The sequence below is a fragment of the Muscardinus avellanarius genome (genome assembly GCF_963383645.1).
Source record: "Muscardinus avellanarius genome assembly, chromosome: 2".
Classification (NCBI taxonomy): domain Eukaryota; kingdom Metazoa; phylum Chordata; class Mammalia; order Rodentia; family Gliridae; genus Muscardinus; species Muscardinus avellanarius.
The window spans coordinates 36,453,365-36,473,302 of record NC_137787.1 but is presented as its reverse complement, the minus strand read 5'-3'; the positions used below and the strand labels follow the sequence as shown (position 1 = coordinate 36,473,302).

The 19,938-nt window shown below is 43.5% G+C and overlaps 1 protein-coding gene across 3 annotated transcripts in view; it reads left to right on the top strand.

The window, feature by feature from the left end:
- The window catches only part of CDK15 (cyclin dependent kinase 15), a gene marked incomplete at both ends in the record, with an annotated part of 96,168 nt that overhangs the window by 55,918 nt on the left and 20,312 nt on the right, over positions 1 to 19,938 (top strand). For all 3 annotated transcript variants that reach the window (XM_080690139.1, XM_080690140.1, XM_080690138.1), the window contains one exon: positions 2,390 to 2,453. In XM_080690139.1, the coding sequence (XP_080546265.1) occupies positions 2,390 to 2,453 (64 nt within the window). The remainder of the gene's footprint in view (positions 1 to 2,389; positions 2,454 to 19,938) is intronic.

Sequence of the window (19,938 nt, the reverse complement as noted above, 5' to 3'; positions counted from 1 at the left end):
AACTAGGTCTGGGAGCTGGGCATGGTGGCACACGCTTGTAATCCCAGCATTTGGGAGGCTGAGACAGGAGGATCGTGGTTTGTGGACAGCCTCAGCTAGTTAGTGGGGCCCTCTGCAACTCAGTGAGACCCAGTTTCAAAATAAAGAATAAAAAATTGGGCAGGGGGAGTAGCACAGAGATCAAATGTCTCTGTGTTCTATTCCCAGACCCGCAAAAAACCAAAACAAAACAAAACAAAACCAAAAAAAACCACCAAAACCTAGGTCTGGGAATATAGCCCAGAGGTAGAAAGCCTCTGGGTTCCACCCCCAGTACCACCAAAAAAATTAAAAAATAAAGAAAATAGGGCTGATAGGGAGAGGTGTAGCTCAGAGGTAGAATGCATCTGGGTTTAATCCCCACTGCCAAAATAAACTTCTAAAATCTCGAGCTTAAAGTTTTTAACATAAAATTTTTTCTAAAACTTTCCTATCTCTTTTGTTGGCATTAAACATAACATAAAGTAACCATAAAGTGTGGCAAGTTTCAACATAGAGAAAATATAGAGGTGATTGTTATTTCTCTCTTAGACTGTTTTCTCTGCATTCTCTTTGCTTTCTTCTCTTTGTACTTTGCCAGCTGACAGAAGTTGAATGCATACACATGGGTCACGCCTACATGTTTACACATGCATCTGTGCATGTGTGCAGCTTCCTGTCCTCCAGCCTTCTCCTACAAGAGAAGAATTAGTGCAGTTGATTTTTCAAAATGGATTCCAGGACCCTCAGAGTCCCCTCAGGCTCAGGGTGGTGGGTAGGAAAGCCTAGAATCCTCTCAGTCACCTTTTAGATTGTTTAGAAAATGGATCAAAGGAGAAAGACTATGGGGTGGCATTTAAAAAAATATATATATATATATATATATATATATATATATATATATATATACATATATATATATATATGAGGGAAAAGAGCACTTCAGTGTCTTTTGTTTGAGAGTTAGCTCAAAAAAATATATAAAGCTTAAAAAAAAAAAAAAAACGGCCTGGAAAAGTATATCTCTCAGGCAGAGTCCTAGTCAGCAAACTGATAGATTTAAGTTCTGGATTCCTTAGTAATTATATTCAGTCTTAGTTCCACAATTAACCTCTTACCATGAAAATTGGTTCCTGTGTCTATATTCGGCATTTTATGGATGGGTAGACTTTCTGTGAGATATGCTTCTGAAGAGCTATCTGAGATACGCTTCTAAGAAGACCTGTGCTATGGTGGTCTAATGACAGCTACTAGTGCTTTACTAGTGTTTTACAAAAACAATGTTATTCAGACTCCCAGATAAAACGGGCTCTGGCTTTTGTGATTATCTTAAAAAACATGAAAGGATGATGCCTATAGGGAACTTTTCAGGACAGCTCCATCCAAAGTCTGTTTCAGATTTGTACTCCAAAAGGGTTGTTTTTATGTTTTTAGATTTTTTTTTTTTCGGTATGGGATTTTTTTGGTATGGGAATTGAGCCCGTTTTACTTTTGAGGTATACCTCCAGCTCTTTTTATTTTTTATTTTGAAACAGTAACAGTATCTCACTAAGTTGCTGAGGTTGGCCTCAAACCTGTAATCTTCCTGTCTTAGCCTCCCAAGTACCAGGATTACAGACATGTGCCACAATGTCTGGCTTATGTATTTTTATTTTCAGAACACATCTTAAAACTAGAGCTTTTCAATTTAGTCATCTAACACATAGGCTAGCTCTTTCCCAAGTAAAGTTACCATTACAATCCACTAGTGAAAAACTCAAGACCATATCCCAAGCTTCTGGACAGAAAGAAAATAAGATGAGATGGATTGGATAGAAAGGACCAGAGTAGAGTTTGGGGTCATTTTAGCCATCACCCTGCTGTCCGAAGGTCAGTAACCTGAATCTTTTTTAATTTGAGCACTCTGGGGAATAGCTGAATGCCTACACCAAGGCATAATTTAAGCTCTAAGTGTCTCCTGTCAATGGGCTTATGGTAATGTGATGTAAAGCACAGGGACAGTCACTCCTGCCTCTACATCCCAACTGCCAACACAACATCCTCATGCCCGATGATCGCGCAGTACACGTTTGCAGATGAGAAAGCAAGGCCACACGATCTGTCTCTGAATAATGAGTCAGTTAGTGAAGACACAGGTTCGTGACCACAGAGCCATACTAGAGTTTGCCTCATGTTGAAAACACTAAAGTTTCTTTCATATATATATATATATATATATATATATATATATATATATATATAATCAGCTAGCATTATGTGGCATAACTGAATTCTCCCCCATTCCTCCCTATCTGTCTCTATGTCTCTGCACTTGCTCCATCCACCTGGTCTCCTGCCTCATCTTTCTCTGTCTTTCTCTGGATTTATATAGGTGTTGGGAGTCCCCACAGAGGACACTTGGCCTGGAGTCTCCAAGCTACCTAACTACAATCCAGGTAATACTGATCCAAGCTTCTAAAGGCTCAGAATTAGCAATGTCAGAAGAGCACTGGCCAAAGTCCAGATCGTATTGCAAAGTTAACAGGAAAGACGGATTTCTAGATTTCTTTATTCCTGACAAATCTTTCTATGAAAAATAATGCTGAAATAGTAATTAAGGTTAGATCAATTCCTCAACCTTGCAGAACACAAGTAGCAAACTGAACAATAATTTGAAATCACTATTACTGTGGATTACAGAGTCATTTCCAAACACATGATGGCTCCAAAGATGGTCTCACTCTTGAGCCCCATGACCATTATTGAGTTTATTTGCTAGATTATTGAGCCTCATAAAGTGTAAAAAGAAAGCTAAAGCAACATAGGGGAGATAGAGACTTGCTAGGCATAGCACAGGCCAGGTAAGTCTCTGGATTATACTTTACAAGAATTCATCCATTGCTTGGTCATGTCTTGGTTTGACAGTCATTCCATCCTTCAAGACAGGCTGCTGAGAGTAGATTTGGAAGTGTAAGAAGAGCTGTACCTAGGGAGGGTCTTTGAGACATGCTCCCAAGGCCATACCAAATGAGTCGCATTACTCACCAGGCACTTCAAGAATTCTGAGACAGAGACAAGCAGTAAGCCAGAAGGTGGAGAAAGAAATAACACCCTTGCCAAAGATGGAGTCTTTTTGGCAGGATTATAGAGGAGATAGATGTACACAAATATGGATGAGAACAAATGTGCTCCAAGCCAGCATATCTAGTCTATATTCTTACATTGCCCCATTACTGAACCCCAGATTGTCCCAAATTGTTGTCATTATAGTCTTTGGAATGAGATTGTCCTGAAAGGGTTTTATGACAGCAAGAAACTGTAGGGAAACCAGGCAAGGTGGTGCATGCCTGTAATCCCAGTACTTGGGAGGCTGACACAGGAGGATTGCAGGTTCAAGGTTGATCTCAGCAATTTAGCAAAACCTTAGCAGCTTAGTGAGACTCTGTATCAAAACAGAAAATGGCTGGGTGTGACGGTGCACACCTGCAATCCTAGTACTTTGGAGGCTGAGACAGGAGGATAATAGCCTTGGCAACTTAGCAATACTCTCAGAAACATAGAAAGACCCTGTTTCAAAACAAAAACTAAAAGTAAAAGGGCTGTAGGGCCAGCGTGGCCGGCATCGGAGCCAGCCGTGAGGCAAGGCCAGTGCTGGGGCCTCCGAGGCCGGGATCGAAGCCTGCCGAGGGGTTAGGTCGGTGCCGGGGCCAGCGGCCGGCATCGGAGCCTTCCGTGAGGCAAGGCTATTGAGGCCTCCAAGGCCAGGATCGGAGCCTGCCAAGGGATTAGGCCGGTGCTGGGGCCAGCAAGGCCGGGATCGGAGCCTGCAATGAGGCAAGACTGGTGCTGGGGCCTCCGAGGCCGGGATCGGAGCCTGCCGAGGGGTCAGGCCGGTTCCAGGGCCAGCGTGGCTGGGATCGGAGCCTGCCGTGAGGCAAGGCCAGTGCTGGGGCCTCCAAGGCTGGGATCAGAGCCTGCTGAGGGGTTAGGCCAGTGCCGGGGCCAGCGGCCGGCATCGGAGACTTCTGTGAGGCATGGCCGCTATTGAGGCCTCCGAGACCAGGATTGGAGCCTGCCGAAGGGTTAGGCCAGTGCTGGGGCCAACGAGGCCGGGATCGGAGCCTGCCGTGAGGTAAGGCCGGTGCTGGGGCCTCTGAGGCCGGGATAAGAGCCTGCTGAGGGGTTAGGCCAGTGCCAAGGCCAGCGGCCAGCATCAGAGCCTTCTGTGACGCAAGGCCTCTATTGAGGCCTCCGAGGCCGGGATTGGAGCCTGCCGAGGGATTAGGTCGGTGCCAGGACTAGCGGCCTGCATTGGAGCCTGCCGCAAGGCAAGGCCGTTATTGAGGCCTCCAAGGACGGGATCGAAGCCTGCCGAGGGGTTAGGCCGGTGCCGGGGCCAGCGAGACCAGAATCGGGGCCTCCCATGAGGCAAGGCCACTGCTTGAGCCAGCGAGGTCTGGATCAGTCCACCGGGTAGCCAGGCTACAACTGGGGCCGTCAAGAGTGGGATCGGTATTTTGCAACACGGCATGCACAGAGAAATATCACAGAAAATTAAAACCAGATGCTTCCCCTAATCAGCAATAACTAGGAGGAAAGGGGCAACAGGAAGTGGTCGAGCAATAGAAAGGGCCCTATAGTGAAGCAATTAAGGTGACCAATCAGAGGGTATGGAATAGGGGAGGATGGAGTCTCTTTAAAAAGCAGGAAGTACATAAACAAATGTATCAAAGTTAATCACCAAACAAGCATGGGATCGAGGGAGGGGGAGGGAATGGGATGGGGACTGGATGAGGGCTAATTGGATGATGTGTGCTTGTATATCCTCTCAAGTCTTGTATTCCAGTGTAATGTATGATTACAATGCACCAATAAAAATAAATTAAAAAAAAAGTAAAAGGGCTGTAGGTACAGCTTGATGGTAGAATGACCCTGGGTTTAATCCCTAAGACAAAAAGAAAGAAAGAAAGAAAGAAAGAAAGAAAGAAAGAAAGAAAGAAAGAAAGAAAGAAAGGAAGGAAGGAAGAAAGAAAGAAGAAAAAATAAGAAAAAAAGAAAACTCTTTAGGCTCAATACCAATAGGGCTCACACTTTGTGCTGTTTTCCTAGTAAGGATTTAATTTAATTCAAATAAGTCAAAAGTAGGCACACCTACTATCTGCGAGGCATTGCACAGATGCCTAGTGGACACACGGATGAATGCGGTGGGTCCCTGGTTCTCTGGAGCTCGGGTTGGGTTCTTTCACACACTCTTCCACTGGTCCTCTGATAGCAGGTGCTCATTTGTGAGGCTGATCCTATGGGCTTGGGAAGCTTGTGGCAGTGGGCCAGGCTGAGTGTATAGAAGGAAGAGAGTTGTAACCTTATTCACTGCTAAGATGGCTAACTCCACCTTTGTAGATCTCAGGAGTTCGGCATATCTTAGGCATGGAGTCAGTATTATTCACTCATAAGGACTAGGTTTTAAAATGGGCATCAAGCTGGGCATGGTGGTGCACACTTGTAATCTCAGTACTTGGGAGATTGAGACAAGAGGATTGCAGATTCAAGGCCAGCCTCAGTGACTTAGGCTCTCTGCAATTTGGTGAGACTCTGTTTCAAAATAAATAATAAAAAATAGGGCTGGGGGCGAGGCTCAGAGGTAGAATACCCCTGGGTTCAATCCCCAGTTTCACTAAAATAAAATAAAATGGGCATTAAGATATATGTTCCAGGAACATCCCTTTTTATGAGTCAGTCAATCCCTTTTGGACCACCACCCATCCCTAGTCCTCAGTGGCTACTCTGCGGCTTCTACACTCTGAACTCCAGTATTTAAGGGGTACTGAGGGGGAGATGGGAGCCAGAAAAGTGATTTCTTTTTCTTTACTTTGCATTCCAAGTAATATAGAGAGCCCTCAAACTTTGAATTTAACCAATACAGTTTTTTAAATATATTTTTAAGCCGGGTGTCGTGGTACACACCTGTAGTTTCAGTACTTGAGAGGCTGAGACAGGCAGATCACAGGTTTGAGGCCATCCTCAACAACTTAGTGAGGCCCTCTGCAACTGAGGGAGACTCTTTTTCAGAACAAAAAATAAAATAGGAGTGGGGGTATAGCTCAGAAGAAGAATACCCTTGGGTTCAATCTCCAGTACCACTAAATAAATAAACATACATACATACATACATACACACATACATACATACATATATTTTTAAACCAGGATTGGTAGCACACATCTCTAATCCCCAGTACTTGGAGACTAAGACAGGAGGATCACAGGTTCAAGGACAACCTTGGCAATGTAGTGAGACTCTCAGTAATTTAGCGAGACCCTGTTTCAAAACAAAACAAAAATATAAAAGAGATGGGGGTGTAACTCAGAAGTATAATACATATAATATGTGTGTATATATATATGTGTGTTTTAATTGATACAATAATTATACATATATATATATATATAGGATATATAATGTGATATTTCAATACATGCATACAATGTATAATGATCAAATTAGGGTAATTGGCATATCTATTACCTCAAACATTTATCATCCTTTTGTGCTGAGAATATGAAAACTCTACTAGCCAGGCATCATGGCACACACTTGTAATCCCAGTACTGGGAGGCTGAGACAGGAAGATCGCAGATTCACAGCCAGCCTCAGCTGCTTAGTGAAGCCCTCCGCAACTTAGTAAAATCCTATTTCAAAAAATAGGGCTGGGCATGTAGCTCAGAGGTAGAATGCCCCTATTCCCCTGGGTTCAATCCCAGCACCAAAATAAAACAAAATAAAACAAAAACAATAACTCCCTACTAGCTATTAAATATGTAATTAATTGTTGATCATAGTTATCCTGTGCTATGGAACATTAGAAGTTACTCTTCCTCTTCAGCTGCTTCCCTGTGCCCATCAACCATGAGATCAACTTTTTAACTTCACATTTGAGTGAGAACATGTGTTATTTGTCTTTTGTGCCTGTCTTATTTCACTGAGTATAATGTCCAGTTTCATCCATGCTGCTAAAACTGACAGCATCTCATTTTTATGGTTGAATAGTATTCCACTGTATATGCACACCACTTTTTTAAATTTTTTTTGTACTGAGGATTTGGATCCAGCAACATTCTACCTCTAAGTTACACCCCAGCCTTTTTTTTTTTTTTTTTTTTTTTTTTTTTTTTTTTTTGTCTTTTATTTTGAAACATGGTCTCACTGAGTTGCTAAGGGTCTTGCTAAGTTACTGAGGCTGGCCTCATACTTTGCATCTCAGTCTCCCAAGTACTAGAATTACAGGTATGTGGCCACACCCACATCACCACATTTTCTTTATCCATTCATTGGGCACCTAGGTTGATCTCATACCTTGACTGCTGTGGGCAGTGCCACAGTCAACATGGACTTCAGACATCTCTTTGACATGCTGGTTTCAATTCTTTGTACATATACCCAGTACTGGGATTGCTGGATCATATGATAACTGAATTTCTTGCGTTTTGAGGAATCTCCATACTGCTTCTTTGTAATGGCTATTATATTTACATTTCCACTAACAGCATATGAGAGTTCCCCTTTCTCCACATCCTCACTAGCACTACTACTTTTTGTCTTTTTGATCCCAGCCATTCCAAGTGGGGTTAGGCAATATCTCATTGTGGGTTTAATTTGCATTTCTCTGATGATTAGTGGTGTTGGTAATTTTTCACGTACTTGGCAATTTGTACGTCTCTTTTTGAGAAATGTATGTTCATGCCATTTGCCCATTTTAATGAGATTATTTATTTTTGTGCTGTTCAGTGTTTGAGTTTCTTTCTTCCTTTCTTCCTTTCTTTCTTTCTTTTTCTTCTTTTGTGTGGTATTAAGGATTGAACCCAGGGACATTCTACCTCCAAGATACCCCCCCCAGCCCTATTTTTTATCCTTGTTTTGAAATAGGGTCTCACTAAGTTGTGTAGGCCCTCACTAGGTAGCTGGGGCTGGCGCGATGTAATCCTCCTATCTCAGCCTCCCAAGTACTGGGATTACAAGTGTGCACCACCACGCCCGGCTTGAGTTTCTTATATACTCTTCAGCTCATTCAGTTTTGAGGGAGTTTGTTGATCTGACCTTGGGAGACCTGAGAAGCTTCCATGCTCCTCCTCTCTGCCATTTCTATTCTTTGTCCGGCCTCCATCTGGGAGGACAACAAGTTCCATTGGTACAAGTTTTAGTAGCTTGCCTGGTGCTGACTCAGCAGTAAGTTTTCTCTGTCCGGTTACCTGTTTTCTTGGGCTTCTGATGAGCAGGGTGGCAGATTTCCCAGCCAGCAATGCAGACTCATATGCCTAATTAAATCTGGCAAGGTGAGAGGGTGTGTCGTTTTAGAGACTTGCCCCTTCCTTCCTTCCTTCCTTCCTTCCTTCCTTCCTTCCTTTCCTTCCTTCCTTTTCTTCCTTCCTCCCTTACTTCCCCTCTCCCCCACTCCCCATTTAAGCAAGCCGGCTGAGAACTCTGTGTCCTCCACTTCAAAGGGCCAGTTGTCTTATTTTGATGTGGGCAGATTGAAAAGTAGGCTTTGAAAAGTAGGCCTTTTTTTTGTTTAATCTTTTCTCCTGGGATAGCTTTCAGAGCAATATATCCAAGTGTCAGTGAGGGGGTTCTGACGAGCCTGGATTCCCAGATGCTCAGCGGGATCATTCTCTAACAGAAATATAAAAGTGAAATATTAAAAACCCTGGGACGTGAACTCCATGTGCAGAGGAGCCAGTATCTCGCCTGCTTGCACCATGGGAAAAAAAGATCTTGAAAAAAGAGGGAGGAGACAAGAGGTGCTTTGAGTACAAGGTTTACAGGTTTAGTAGAGCATGGTGACACCCCCTCAAAGAAGTGGGTGTTGCTCTGTGACCCCCCAAAACACTCCTCCTTTGACTTGGGCCGCCAGAACACTCCCCTCCCCCCATAACGCACCCCCTTTTCACATGCTAACCAAGGCGCCAGTGATTGGCTGAACAATAAACTGGTCACACTTGCTAAAGGGCTGCCATCTTTCACACAATTAGCCAAGACACATTAATCAAACTGGCCGGGGACTGGGGCGTGCTGGCCTCCCGCGGTGGGGGAGGGGAGAGAGCCTTTGGTGATCCTTCCTGAGAGTCCACAGGAAGCAGTAACACAGACCTGAACGTGGAGGAGATTCCAAGTCTCAGAACGTTTGGAAAGGTTAAAATCTCAGTTGCTGCTCTAGTTAGGGTATATTTTGTGTACGGCTTAGAAGTTTCCAGAAGCTTAGGGCAAACCAGATGTTCATGCTGGCTAAAGTCTGTTCATATAGACAGCAGTGTGAATTTAAACACTGGGGTCCTATACACATTTCTACAAACTTCTTTCAGCTTTCTCAGCTCCCCTAGTACTCCCAAGAAAATGCCCTCAGACTCCTCCTTCCTGAGCCTCCTGTGGTGCCAAGTAGACTAAGACGAAGACGTGCCAGCCGGCAGTGTAGGTTTCGCCATCGGAATGAAGGAGAATAAAGCGTTTATAAGGGTGGAAAACCTTTTGATTAGATTAGGACAGCGTATCCACTGGCCAGGTGGAGGTCCTAAACAAAGTATCGGAACGACATTGAAAATAGCCGATTTTGAGAGAAAAAGTTTAATGATTTGCACTTTCAGTCAAATTTTCTGATTCTTCTTTTTCCAATCCCCTTTAATTTTTCCACTGGCAGCAGAGGGCTGATAAGATCATACCTCAGAGACTCGTTTGCTACAGAATCATGTAGGGCTTTTCAGAGAATCAACTAAATATTTGGACATGTCTCCGCTGAAGTAAACAGAGGCCTTCCTCCTCTGGAGGCTGTCCAGTTGCCATCTCATTAAATGCAGAGATCCTGTGATAAAGAGAAACTTTTTTTTTCCTGCCCACATGATTGCAGCCCAGTTGTGGTTTTTAACGTGTCACTGATTGTTTCATCCAACTCCTTTCGCTCCCCTGAAAGGGTCTGTCGTGACTCTGTTTGCCTCCTCAAACACGGTGTTTGAAAGCGCTCATGCTGTGTGAGCTCAAATCCCAGCATCAATGCACTGCTGAGTTCATTTCACCACACTCAAAGGCACTGGGTTTAAATCCCTCTCAATTCGATTTGAGGCACCAGAAGACTTTATCCTTCTCCACTAATGGTTCCAAGTTTACATCTAGACACTGGGGGTCAAGGACAGGAGAGGATTTAGAAATAACAGTGCATGATATTAGTCAATACATTTGCCAAATTGGCAATTAGTTTCTGATGTGCGTGCAAAGCGCTTTACTCCTGTCTCTTTGATGCCTGTTCCCATAGAGAAGGGAACAGAGTCCACAGAGCCCTTCAAACTTTTAAACGAATATCTGCTGAAAATCATGCCTGATTTGTGACAGGAGCTCAGCCCCAGGGAAGCATCCTGGATTATCCTGGTCCTCTCAGTCCTAGGAAAGAACGCCTCGCACAGGAAGCTTTCCCACCGGAGGAACTTAGTAGGAATCAAAAAGCAGAAAAACAATACAAAAAGGTCTGCAGAGATCAAAATCGATGTGCTATAAGCTACAGGCTATGGATCTGCGGGTACCAAGCTGTTTGGGGTATGCTTGCTGTTTCACCTTTTGACCACCAGGTGGAAGCAAGAAATAACAAGGATGGAATACAGACATCAGGCAGCAATCTGCTGACCACAGGACAGCCTCATTCTGGAAGCATCTTATTTTGACTTTAAGACTAAGTGTGAGATCTTCACTGCCTTTGATACCACTATAGGACAGAGGAAGATTAAAATCTAAAGTAATCCTTGTTTTCATTGGGATGGTTAGGAGCTATTATGCTTGGGCTCCAGGGTTCTGAGTAAGTCTCAGCGTTTGCTGTGAACACAGTCTAAGGTTGAATCTGCATCTACATCAGCTTGGTCTCATGAGCTGTTAACCAAGGGAGTTATTCAGTGGATTGAACTCAGGAGAGAGCAATAAGACAGTATCAACCAGGGAAGTTACTTATTTCCAGTTCCCTGATCTTCAAAATGGGAGAAATTCTATCATTTAAAACATTCCCAGACAGGGTGTGGTGGCACACACTTGTAATCCCAGCATTCAGGAGGCAGAGACTAGAAGATTATGGTTCGAGGACAGCTTCAGCTACTTAGCAAGGCCCTTCACAACTCAGTGAGACCCTGTTTCAAAAATAAAAAAGACTAAAAACTAGGGCTGGGGGGTGTCGCTCGGAGGTACAATATCCCTGGGTTCCATCCTAGTACCGCAAAAATAAAATAAAATAAAACAAAACATTCCCACCTGCAATCCCAGTACTTGGGAGACTAAGACAGGAGGGTCACAGGTCTGAATCCAGCCTTAGCAACTAAGTGAGGCCCTCAGCAATTTCGTGAGATACTGTTTCAAAGTAAAAAAAAAAAAAAAAAATGTAGGCTGAGAGAGCTTCCATGACAGCCTCAGGAACTTAGAGAGACCCTATTTCAAAATTAAAAATTAAAAATAGGCCTGGGGTGTAGCTCAGAGGTAGAATACCCCTAGATTCAATCCCTAGCACCCCCTCCAAAAAAGGTAAAAAGTAAAATAGGCCCGGAGCTGTAGCTCAGAGGTAGAATGTTCCTGGGTTCAGCCCAGTACCACATACACAATAGTATTCCCTTTGTGCCAGACAGTATATGTAATTATATGTATATATAACAATACACATAATTTATATACTATAGCAATATGCATGTATATTACTGACACACATAATTGCTGATTCAACTACTGCTTGCCCGGGCCAGTGCTAGGAAGTATAGCATCATTCTACAGATGAGGAAGTAGAGGCCTTTCTCCCAGGCACACAGAGAGATGTTTCCTGATTAAAAAATGGGTCAGCCGGGCGTGGTGGCACACGCTTGTAATCCCCGCGCTTGGGAGGCTGAGACAGGAGGATCGCACAGGTTCAAAGCCAGCCTCAGCTACTTAGTGAGGCTCTCAGCAACTTAGTGAGACCCTGTTTCCAAATGAAATATAAAAATAGGTCTGGGAGTATAGCCTGGAGGGAGAAAAGCCCCTGGGTTCCACCCTAGTGCTGTACACACACACACACACACACACACACACAAAAAAAAAATCTGTAAAAGAATGGGTCAAATCTGCACCCAAACCTTGTTCTCTTTCCATTAATCATGCCGTGCCCCCATCTCATTTCGTGTCCCTGTCTTATTTTGCTGAATGGCATTGAGAAATCAGTGACATTTTGACTTGCATCTGCCTTCTGATCCGGCTAACAAGGTTAGCCCCTCATCCTCATTCTGTTTTTTTAAATTTTGGTGTTTTGTTAATTTCTTACTTACTTTGCAGTGCTAGAGACCGAATCCAGGGCCTCACACATGCTAGGCAAGTGCTGTGCCCCGAGCGGCGTCCTCACCGCCCCTGCCCACGTTCGCATGTTTTCGCAGTGGGGAAGTTCAGCTGCTCGGTGACTCACCGTGCTTCAGACCCAATGACAGCTGTGTGAGGACTGAGGCTGCCTCGCCTCTTTATATTTAGCTCCTTTGGGCCCTTGGTCACTTTGTAGAGGTCAGGAGCCTCCTCGCGCCAGAACTGACTTTTGTTTCTGCTTGCTTGGGCCTACGTGTTGCCTGCATTTCCACAGTGTGACAGTCGACTCAGTTTCCAAACTAAGAAAGTCAGCCTGAGTGCCCCTCGGGCTGTCTGTGTGGTCAGCAGACGGTCCTCTCTGTTCCTTGTGCCTAAGCTGCTGTGAGGCCTGCTCGCTTCGTGCTCGCCGGACATTTCACCCGTTACCTACCTATCACACCGTGACCACTGGTAAGGACAGCTCACGGGCAGCATTAGTGGTAACTTTCATCTAACCCAGATGCCGTCTAGTGGAAAGAGTGTTAGAGTTTTCTACAGACCAAATCTGATCTCTTCTGGCACTTCTTGTATTTCACACATGCCCCCTAACTGGCATAAAATAGGTAGTCAGTAGATATTTGTGAAATAAAATCAATGACTAGGAGTTAGAAAATTTGAAGTACCAATTATACCTTCTAGGACTTTTAATTCTTCTTGTTCTGTCTGCTTTGCTAAGAGAAAATATGTCATTGGTGACCTTATTATAAATAATACTATAATAATAATAGTATTATAAATAATATTACTTATTCAGCACTAGCTTGGAGATTATATACAGTATTTTACTTTGATTCACAACCACTCTATCAAGCAGGGACACTGCCATCCCCCATACCTCATAAGTGGGAGCTGAAGCCTCGAGAGCTTTATACTGAGAGCTGAGCTGAGAGCCTTGCCTAGGATCACCCAGCCAGTCAGGGGTCGGCCAGAATATCAGACTCATTTGACCCCAAGGTGGCATTCATAGCAGCACTCCACATCATCGTAACTAAAAAATGACATATACAAGGATTTGGTCATTTTAACAATGCCCTACACTAGGGACCAGCTAATGACACTTTTCCATGTCCATTTCCAGCTGATCATGTCTTTCCACCCAGACTTGATGTTCAAATCTGTGAGCATGGCAACATGTTTCTGGAATGTAATGTGAGTGCAGTCCCTGCCCTGGAACTCCAGCAGCCTTCCCTTGCTAGCTAATGAAGCCACCAGCAACCAGGCTCATTACCCTGCACTCAGAGCGCTGCTGAATGCTCCTGGGGAGTTCCTATTAACATCTTTATTAACCCGTCCCCCACATGAGCCAGAGAAATTCATTTAGAGACACAGCCCACTTTGATCTTCATTAATGGTTTCTTCTAGTTTCTACATTTATTTTTAGTTTTCTCATCTTTAATTTATTTGGTGGCAATTATTAGTTTTTATGGAAAGGGATTAGATGATCTCAAAGTAATTAAGATTGGGAAAAATCGCAAGTAAAAACAGGTTGAAGATATTTCTTTCTAATAGAAAACCCTGCTTATATACACAATTTTAATTTATCGATTAAAATAAGTAATATGGTTAAATGTTAAAAAAAAAAAAAAGAAGCCTGGCATGGTGGGACACGCCTGTAATCCCAATACTTGGTAGGTTGAGACAGGAGGATGGAAGTTTGGAGGCCAGCCTGGGAAACTTAGTAAATAAAAAGGTTGTGGGTACCTCAGTGGTCAAGAGCCCCTGGGTTAATCCCCAGTAACACGAAGACACACATAAAAATTAAAATGAAATGAATCCCGGCTATGTTCCTTCCCAGTTCCAAAAGAAAAGGATCTTAAAAATATCAAACGTCAAAGAAGTGGCTCTAACCAGAAGCTCCTTGCTTGCCTTCAGAGCCAGTGCCTTGTTCCATTGAGCTTCATAGGACACAGCTGGATACACACTTGAGTTGCTTTTACATTTCAAGAGTAAGGTTTAATTCATTTATTTCATCTTAATTTTTAATCCAAGCATCAACTTCTTTCATTCATTCAGCAAATATTTATCAAATGCTAGATGTTAGGACTGGGAGAATAAAAAAGAACTATAGTATGGATTCCTGCCTTCGCCGAATTTAGTCTAGAGGGAGAAATGAACCAATCACACAACCTAGAAAGCATATGGTGGCGGCATCCCAGAGGGACCTTACGAGCCCTGGGGAAAGACATCCTTCATTTGGGGAGTTTGGCAATGATTTTATCAGAAAGTGACATGACCTGGCTCTCTCCAATGGCTAGAGAGAGGTGGCTGGAGGAAGATGGCTTTCTCCAGGTGAGCAGGAGGGGCAGGAGGCCCCGGGCAAAGCAACTAGACATGGAAGGATAGGAGAGCCTGCATGTTTGGTAAGAGCCCAAGCAAGTCTGTTGCTCAGGGCAGCTGGAATGTCAACTCGCTAGAGATGCAGCTAGAAAGGTCGTCAGGGACCAGATGGGCAAAATCCTGGTAATTATCTGGAGGATTTGGACATTGCATTGGGGGATTCTTAGCAGGAAAATGATATGACAGGATTTAATTTTTAGAAAATTTGCTCAGAAGACTATACGTAGAATTCAACTGGTGATAGGTGAGACTAGAAGCAGTGATGCTCTGGATTCCAGAAGACAAATAGGATATTTCCACTGGAGCAGGGACATGAATAGGGAGAAGAAGGGACAAATCTAAATGCAGGTAGAAGGTAGAGTCAATGGGTGGTTGTTGATTAGATCTGAGCTGCAAAGGAACAAAACCTGTCTCTGTAGGGGGAGAGAAAGATAGCACCCTTCACTGGGATATAAGGTCATGAATATAAGGTTTCAACATTTTGAGTCAAAGGAGTTATCTAAAAAGCAATTGGAAACACAAGCCTGTGATTACTAAGAGTTTAATCTAGATATGCAGAATTAGAAGTCATTTGTTCAAAGTTAAAGTCCTAGACGTGGATAGTTAAAGCCCCAGAGGTGAATCCAGTTGCCCAAGGGAGAAGATACAGAGAAAGAAGAGGCCCTGAGAGCCCAGGACTAAAGGTCCAGGTAGAGGGAAAAGAGTCTTTGGAATCTGAGAAGGGAACAGCCAGAGGGGCTGAAGAAGTCCAGGAGATAAAATAAGAACAACACAGAAAATGCTAAGACCATAAGCTTGCTGGGGGGAGGCCAGCACCACATGACTGCCTTGATTGCTTAGGGTGGCCCTAAATATTTTTAGAGAGACTACAGGAGAGTGGCAAATTGCTATTAAATAAACGTTGAAAAGCATTTAAAAAGCTCAAAAGTCACTTGTGGAGGTGGAGAAACATGAACCACAGTACTGCCCCCCCAGAAAGGGAGGTTCCTGACTTTGCCCGTTCCCACTGCCTTCTCCATCCACCAGGAACAAGGCCTGGCTTCTTTCTTCTCTCTTCTCTCCTGAGACCTTAAGAATAGGCTTCACAGGGTGGCATATTTTCTCAGTATCACAGAAAGCTTGATGTAAGAGTAGAAAATCACATGCTATAAGAAGTTGGAGTGCCAGCCTCAAATGCCATGGAGTCCTGTACATGAGAGCACTAGTGTTCAGAGTCTCAGTGAGGCCCAAAGAGGAATATAAAGCCTGGAAAAGGGCCCTGGAGCCAAAGATGAAGAAGGCTTCTGCCAGCTTCTTGAGGAAGAGTGAAGTCACTTTGAGCGTGTGCGTGTATGTATGTGTGTGTTTGGTGTGGGGGTGAAGTGCAAGTAGGAGAAAAAGAACTATTTTTGCAGTGCACTTTTAAAGTTACTGCTTGAGATAGTGAAATAAGGCTAACAACATTATCAACTATTTAAATATGTGGTATCTCAAGAATGCATTGTGTTCAGGAAATTCCAGAGGTGTAGTTCAATAGACCTCACTATAAGATAACCTTAGGGCAACTGTGGCAAGACTATGGTAACTAGAAAATGTTTTACTCTGAGCTGAGACTCCAAATGTACTGGTGATAGTTCATCAATCAATCAACAAATCTCTGTTGACATACTGGAGTCAGTTGTGAAATGAGCTTTATTAAACATTTATGGGAAATGAACTCTTTTTTAATTTTTATTTATTTATTTCTTATAACAATTTTTTATTGAACATAAATAGTATACATTTAAACTATATTTGGTGCCCTCTCCCCCTGCCCCCGTTTTCCCTTCCCCCCTCCCACCAATGGTTGTCCAGGTTAACCATGTCTTATTCATAATTTTACACATGTTCAGATGTAGACCCTCATTAATCAGGATCAGCCTTCCTCCTCTCCTATCTTTCCATTCAAACTTTGCTGGTATTTCCCCTCCATTATCTGGAGTCCCACTGGTGGCCATAGTTCTGCCCTTGGTTTAATTTGACTCCATTTTGTTTGGAAATTTAAATACCCTGCCTTTTTAGTTTCCTTTTGCAACTTGCTTTGCTTTCCCTGCCTTGAATTCTGATTGAACCAAGTGAGAACTCTTTTAAAAGAGAAATGCGGCTAGGCATGGTGGCACATGCCTGTAATCCCAGTACTTGGAAGGCTGAAACAGGAGGATTACGGGTTCAAGGACAGCCTCAGCTACTTAGTGAGACTCTGAGAAACATAATGAGCCCCTGTTTCAAAACTAAAAAGAGCTGAGGGTGTAGCATAGAGGTTCTCCCTAGGGTTCTATCCCTAGAAGACAGAAAGACAGAGAGAGATGAGAGAGATGAGAAAGATGAGAGAGAGAGAGAGAGAGAGAGAGAGAGAGAGAGAGAGCGCTCAGGGAAAAGAGATGGAGGGGAATCTACTATCACCTTTGGGGGGAAAAAGATAAACAAGTTACCTCTAGACCTATTTTTTTTTTCTTTTTGCGGGTCTGGGGGTGGAACCCAGAGGCATTTGACCTCTGAGCTACACCCCCTGCCCTATTTTTTATTATTTATTTTGAAACGGGGTCTCACTAAGTTGCAGAGGGCCTCACTAAGTAGCTGAGGCTGTCCGTGAACCGCGATCCTCCTGTCTCAGCCTCCGGAATGCTGGGATTACAAGCATGCGCCACCACGCCTGACTTAGACCTATTATTTTTAGAGACCATTAGAGAGAGAGAGAAAAAAAAACCCCATACTCCTCCTGAAATGGCACTGTGCATATTGCCTATCTGTGGATCATTCTTTTATCGATTGCTTCTAGCTTAACTACTAGGAAAAAATCAATGAGAGGGACGCGAGGGTATTGAGCACCTGGTTACCTGCATGGAAGGGCGAGTGCTTTGGTGTGGCTTCCTAGCAGCTCTCTGGCTGACCCTGGCCACATCAATTGCTCTGTCTCAGCTAATGTGGCTACAAGATAGATGTAGGAAGGTTGGCCCTACCAGTCTACACAGAACAGGGAAACTCAAGTTCAAGATGCTGTCACTCCTGGGGTCCTGGAGCAACTCTTCCAGACATCCTTTCCTGGTAGAATTTATGGAGCCAATTTCTCCCCTCGTACTTCCTTTTTCACATCTTGGAACAAGATATTAAGGATGATTCAGACAAGTATGTCCAGCAATTTTATATACATTGATTAATGGAATTCTCACAACGGACTCACTCGAGTTGTCACAGATGAGGAAATGAGGCTCAGAAAATCTTGTCAAGCCGCTGGTGAGCGCTAGACCCCGCTCTCTTGGCTAGACCAGCAGTCCTCTGTCTTAGCCTCACTAGGAACATCTGGAGACCATTAAAGACATAATAACAGCAAAACAACTAACCAATGCCTGGACCTTCCCAGACTAGTTAAATCAGACTCTCTGGGGGAGTGGAGCCAGGGTTGCCTTTCTTTTAAAAGCTGTGCAGGTGAGGCTAATAAGCAACCCCTTGAGAGCCAAATTATGCCAGGCGACCGCTCCAAAACAAGGAGGAAGGAAAGGAATGAGACTAACATTTTTTTTTAGCCCTTACTACATGCCAAATGCTTAATTTTATCTAATCTTTCTAGCAACTGGAAAGTGATACCCATTTTACAGATGTAGAAACTTTCTCAGTTATTTCACCACAGAGGTAAAGCAAAATTTCCCCAAAGTCCCAGAGCTCCTATGCAGCACAAAAGAGATTTGAGCCTGGGCTCATGTTCATGTGATGATACCACATAGCTGAGAAATACCTTGGGCTCACTGAGGACTCAGAAGAAATCAAGCCAGGCTAATAAGAACCGGAGCTTGGAGCAAGTTAGAATCTCAGTAGAAGGAAACAGGTATAAAAGGTATCCAAGGAGAATAATAAAGCAGGAGAGAGAGGGGGGAGAGAGAGAGGAGTGGGAGAGTCTTATATGCACTTATCATCCAGTTCTCACAACCCTGTGCAGTAGGAACTATAATTACCCCCTCTGCAGATGGGAAAAATGAGACCCAAGGAGGTTAGGCAGTACTATCAGATCACACAGCTGGTGAGTGGCTTAGCAAGGAATCAAAACCCAGGTCTGGAATCCAAGTGCCACTCAGTTACATTACCCATCATTGTTCAAAGAAAAGAAAGAGGAGAGAAAAGCAAATAGGACTGGTTTTATTTAATGCTTCAGAGCAGGTATTGCACAGTCCCTGTGTCACGGAGCTGCTCCAGCCTCTTTGTAAGGTGAATATGACCTGCAGCTGGAGTTGAAGAGACTGAGTCATCACGGCTGAAGTATCAGCCTGAAGTCTCACAAAACTGAAGCAGCAATCAGAACCCAAATTAATTCAGCTAACTCCCAAACACTGAAGCTGGAACAAGTATAAAAATACCAGGGGCCAAAAACCACAGCACAGAACAGTGAGAAGGGAAAGACAGAGCACGGGAGAGGATTGAAATGGATCTCATTATGATGATTGGAAATTGGAATGTGACTGAGGAAATGTTTTAATTTTGTTTGGCCAGGGAAGAACTGTAAATAGGCAGCAGAAAATAGTTTGGAAATAAATGTCCTAAACAAATGCCAGATATTCTTATCTTTACTGGCTTTTTGGAACTCAGCACAATAGTACTGAACAGAAAGTAAATAAGCTGTCCATACCAGTGTCTCCCTCCGTGGTCACCTGCGACTGTAAACCACCAGCAGAGCCGTTCACATTTGATCACATCTGACCTTGAAAGCTCAGCTTCCGCCACTTTCTTTGATCACTCCTTTCACTCTGCAACTCTTAGCAGTGTAAAGTTAACTTTTAATTGAACTTACTTTTGAAATTACAAAATAATTATGTCATCCTTTGGTATCCACTGGGGATTGGTTCCAGGACCCCCTCAGACACCCGAATCTGCAGGTGCTCGAGTGCCTTCTACAAAGTAGTATTTGCATAAAACCTATGCACATTCTCCCGTATGCTTTTAATCATCTCTAGATTACTTACAGTACATAATACAAGGAAAATGTTATGTGCACTGCTGTTATGATAAATGTTTAGGCATAACGACAAGGGGGAAAGGTCTGTACATGTTCAGTACAATTGCCCCAGTAATCTATTTTTGAACTGGAGATTGAACCCAGGGGCTTTCTACCTCTGAGCTACACTCCCAGCTCTTTTTATTTTTTTATGTGCTGGCTAAGTTAACCCGGCTAAGTTGCTGAGACTGGCCTTGAATCTGTGATCGTGTCTCAGCTTTCC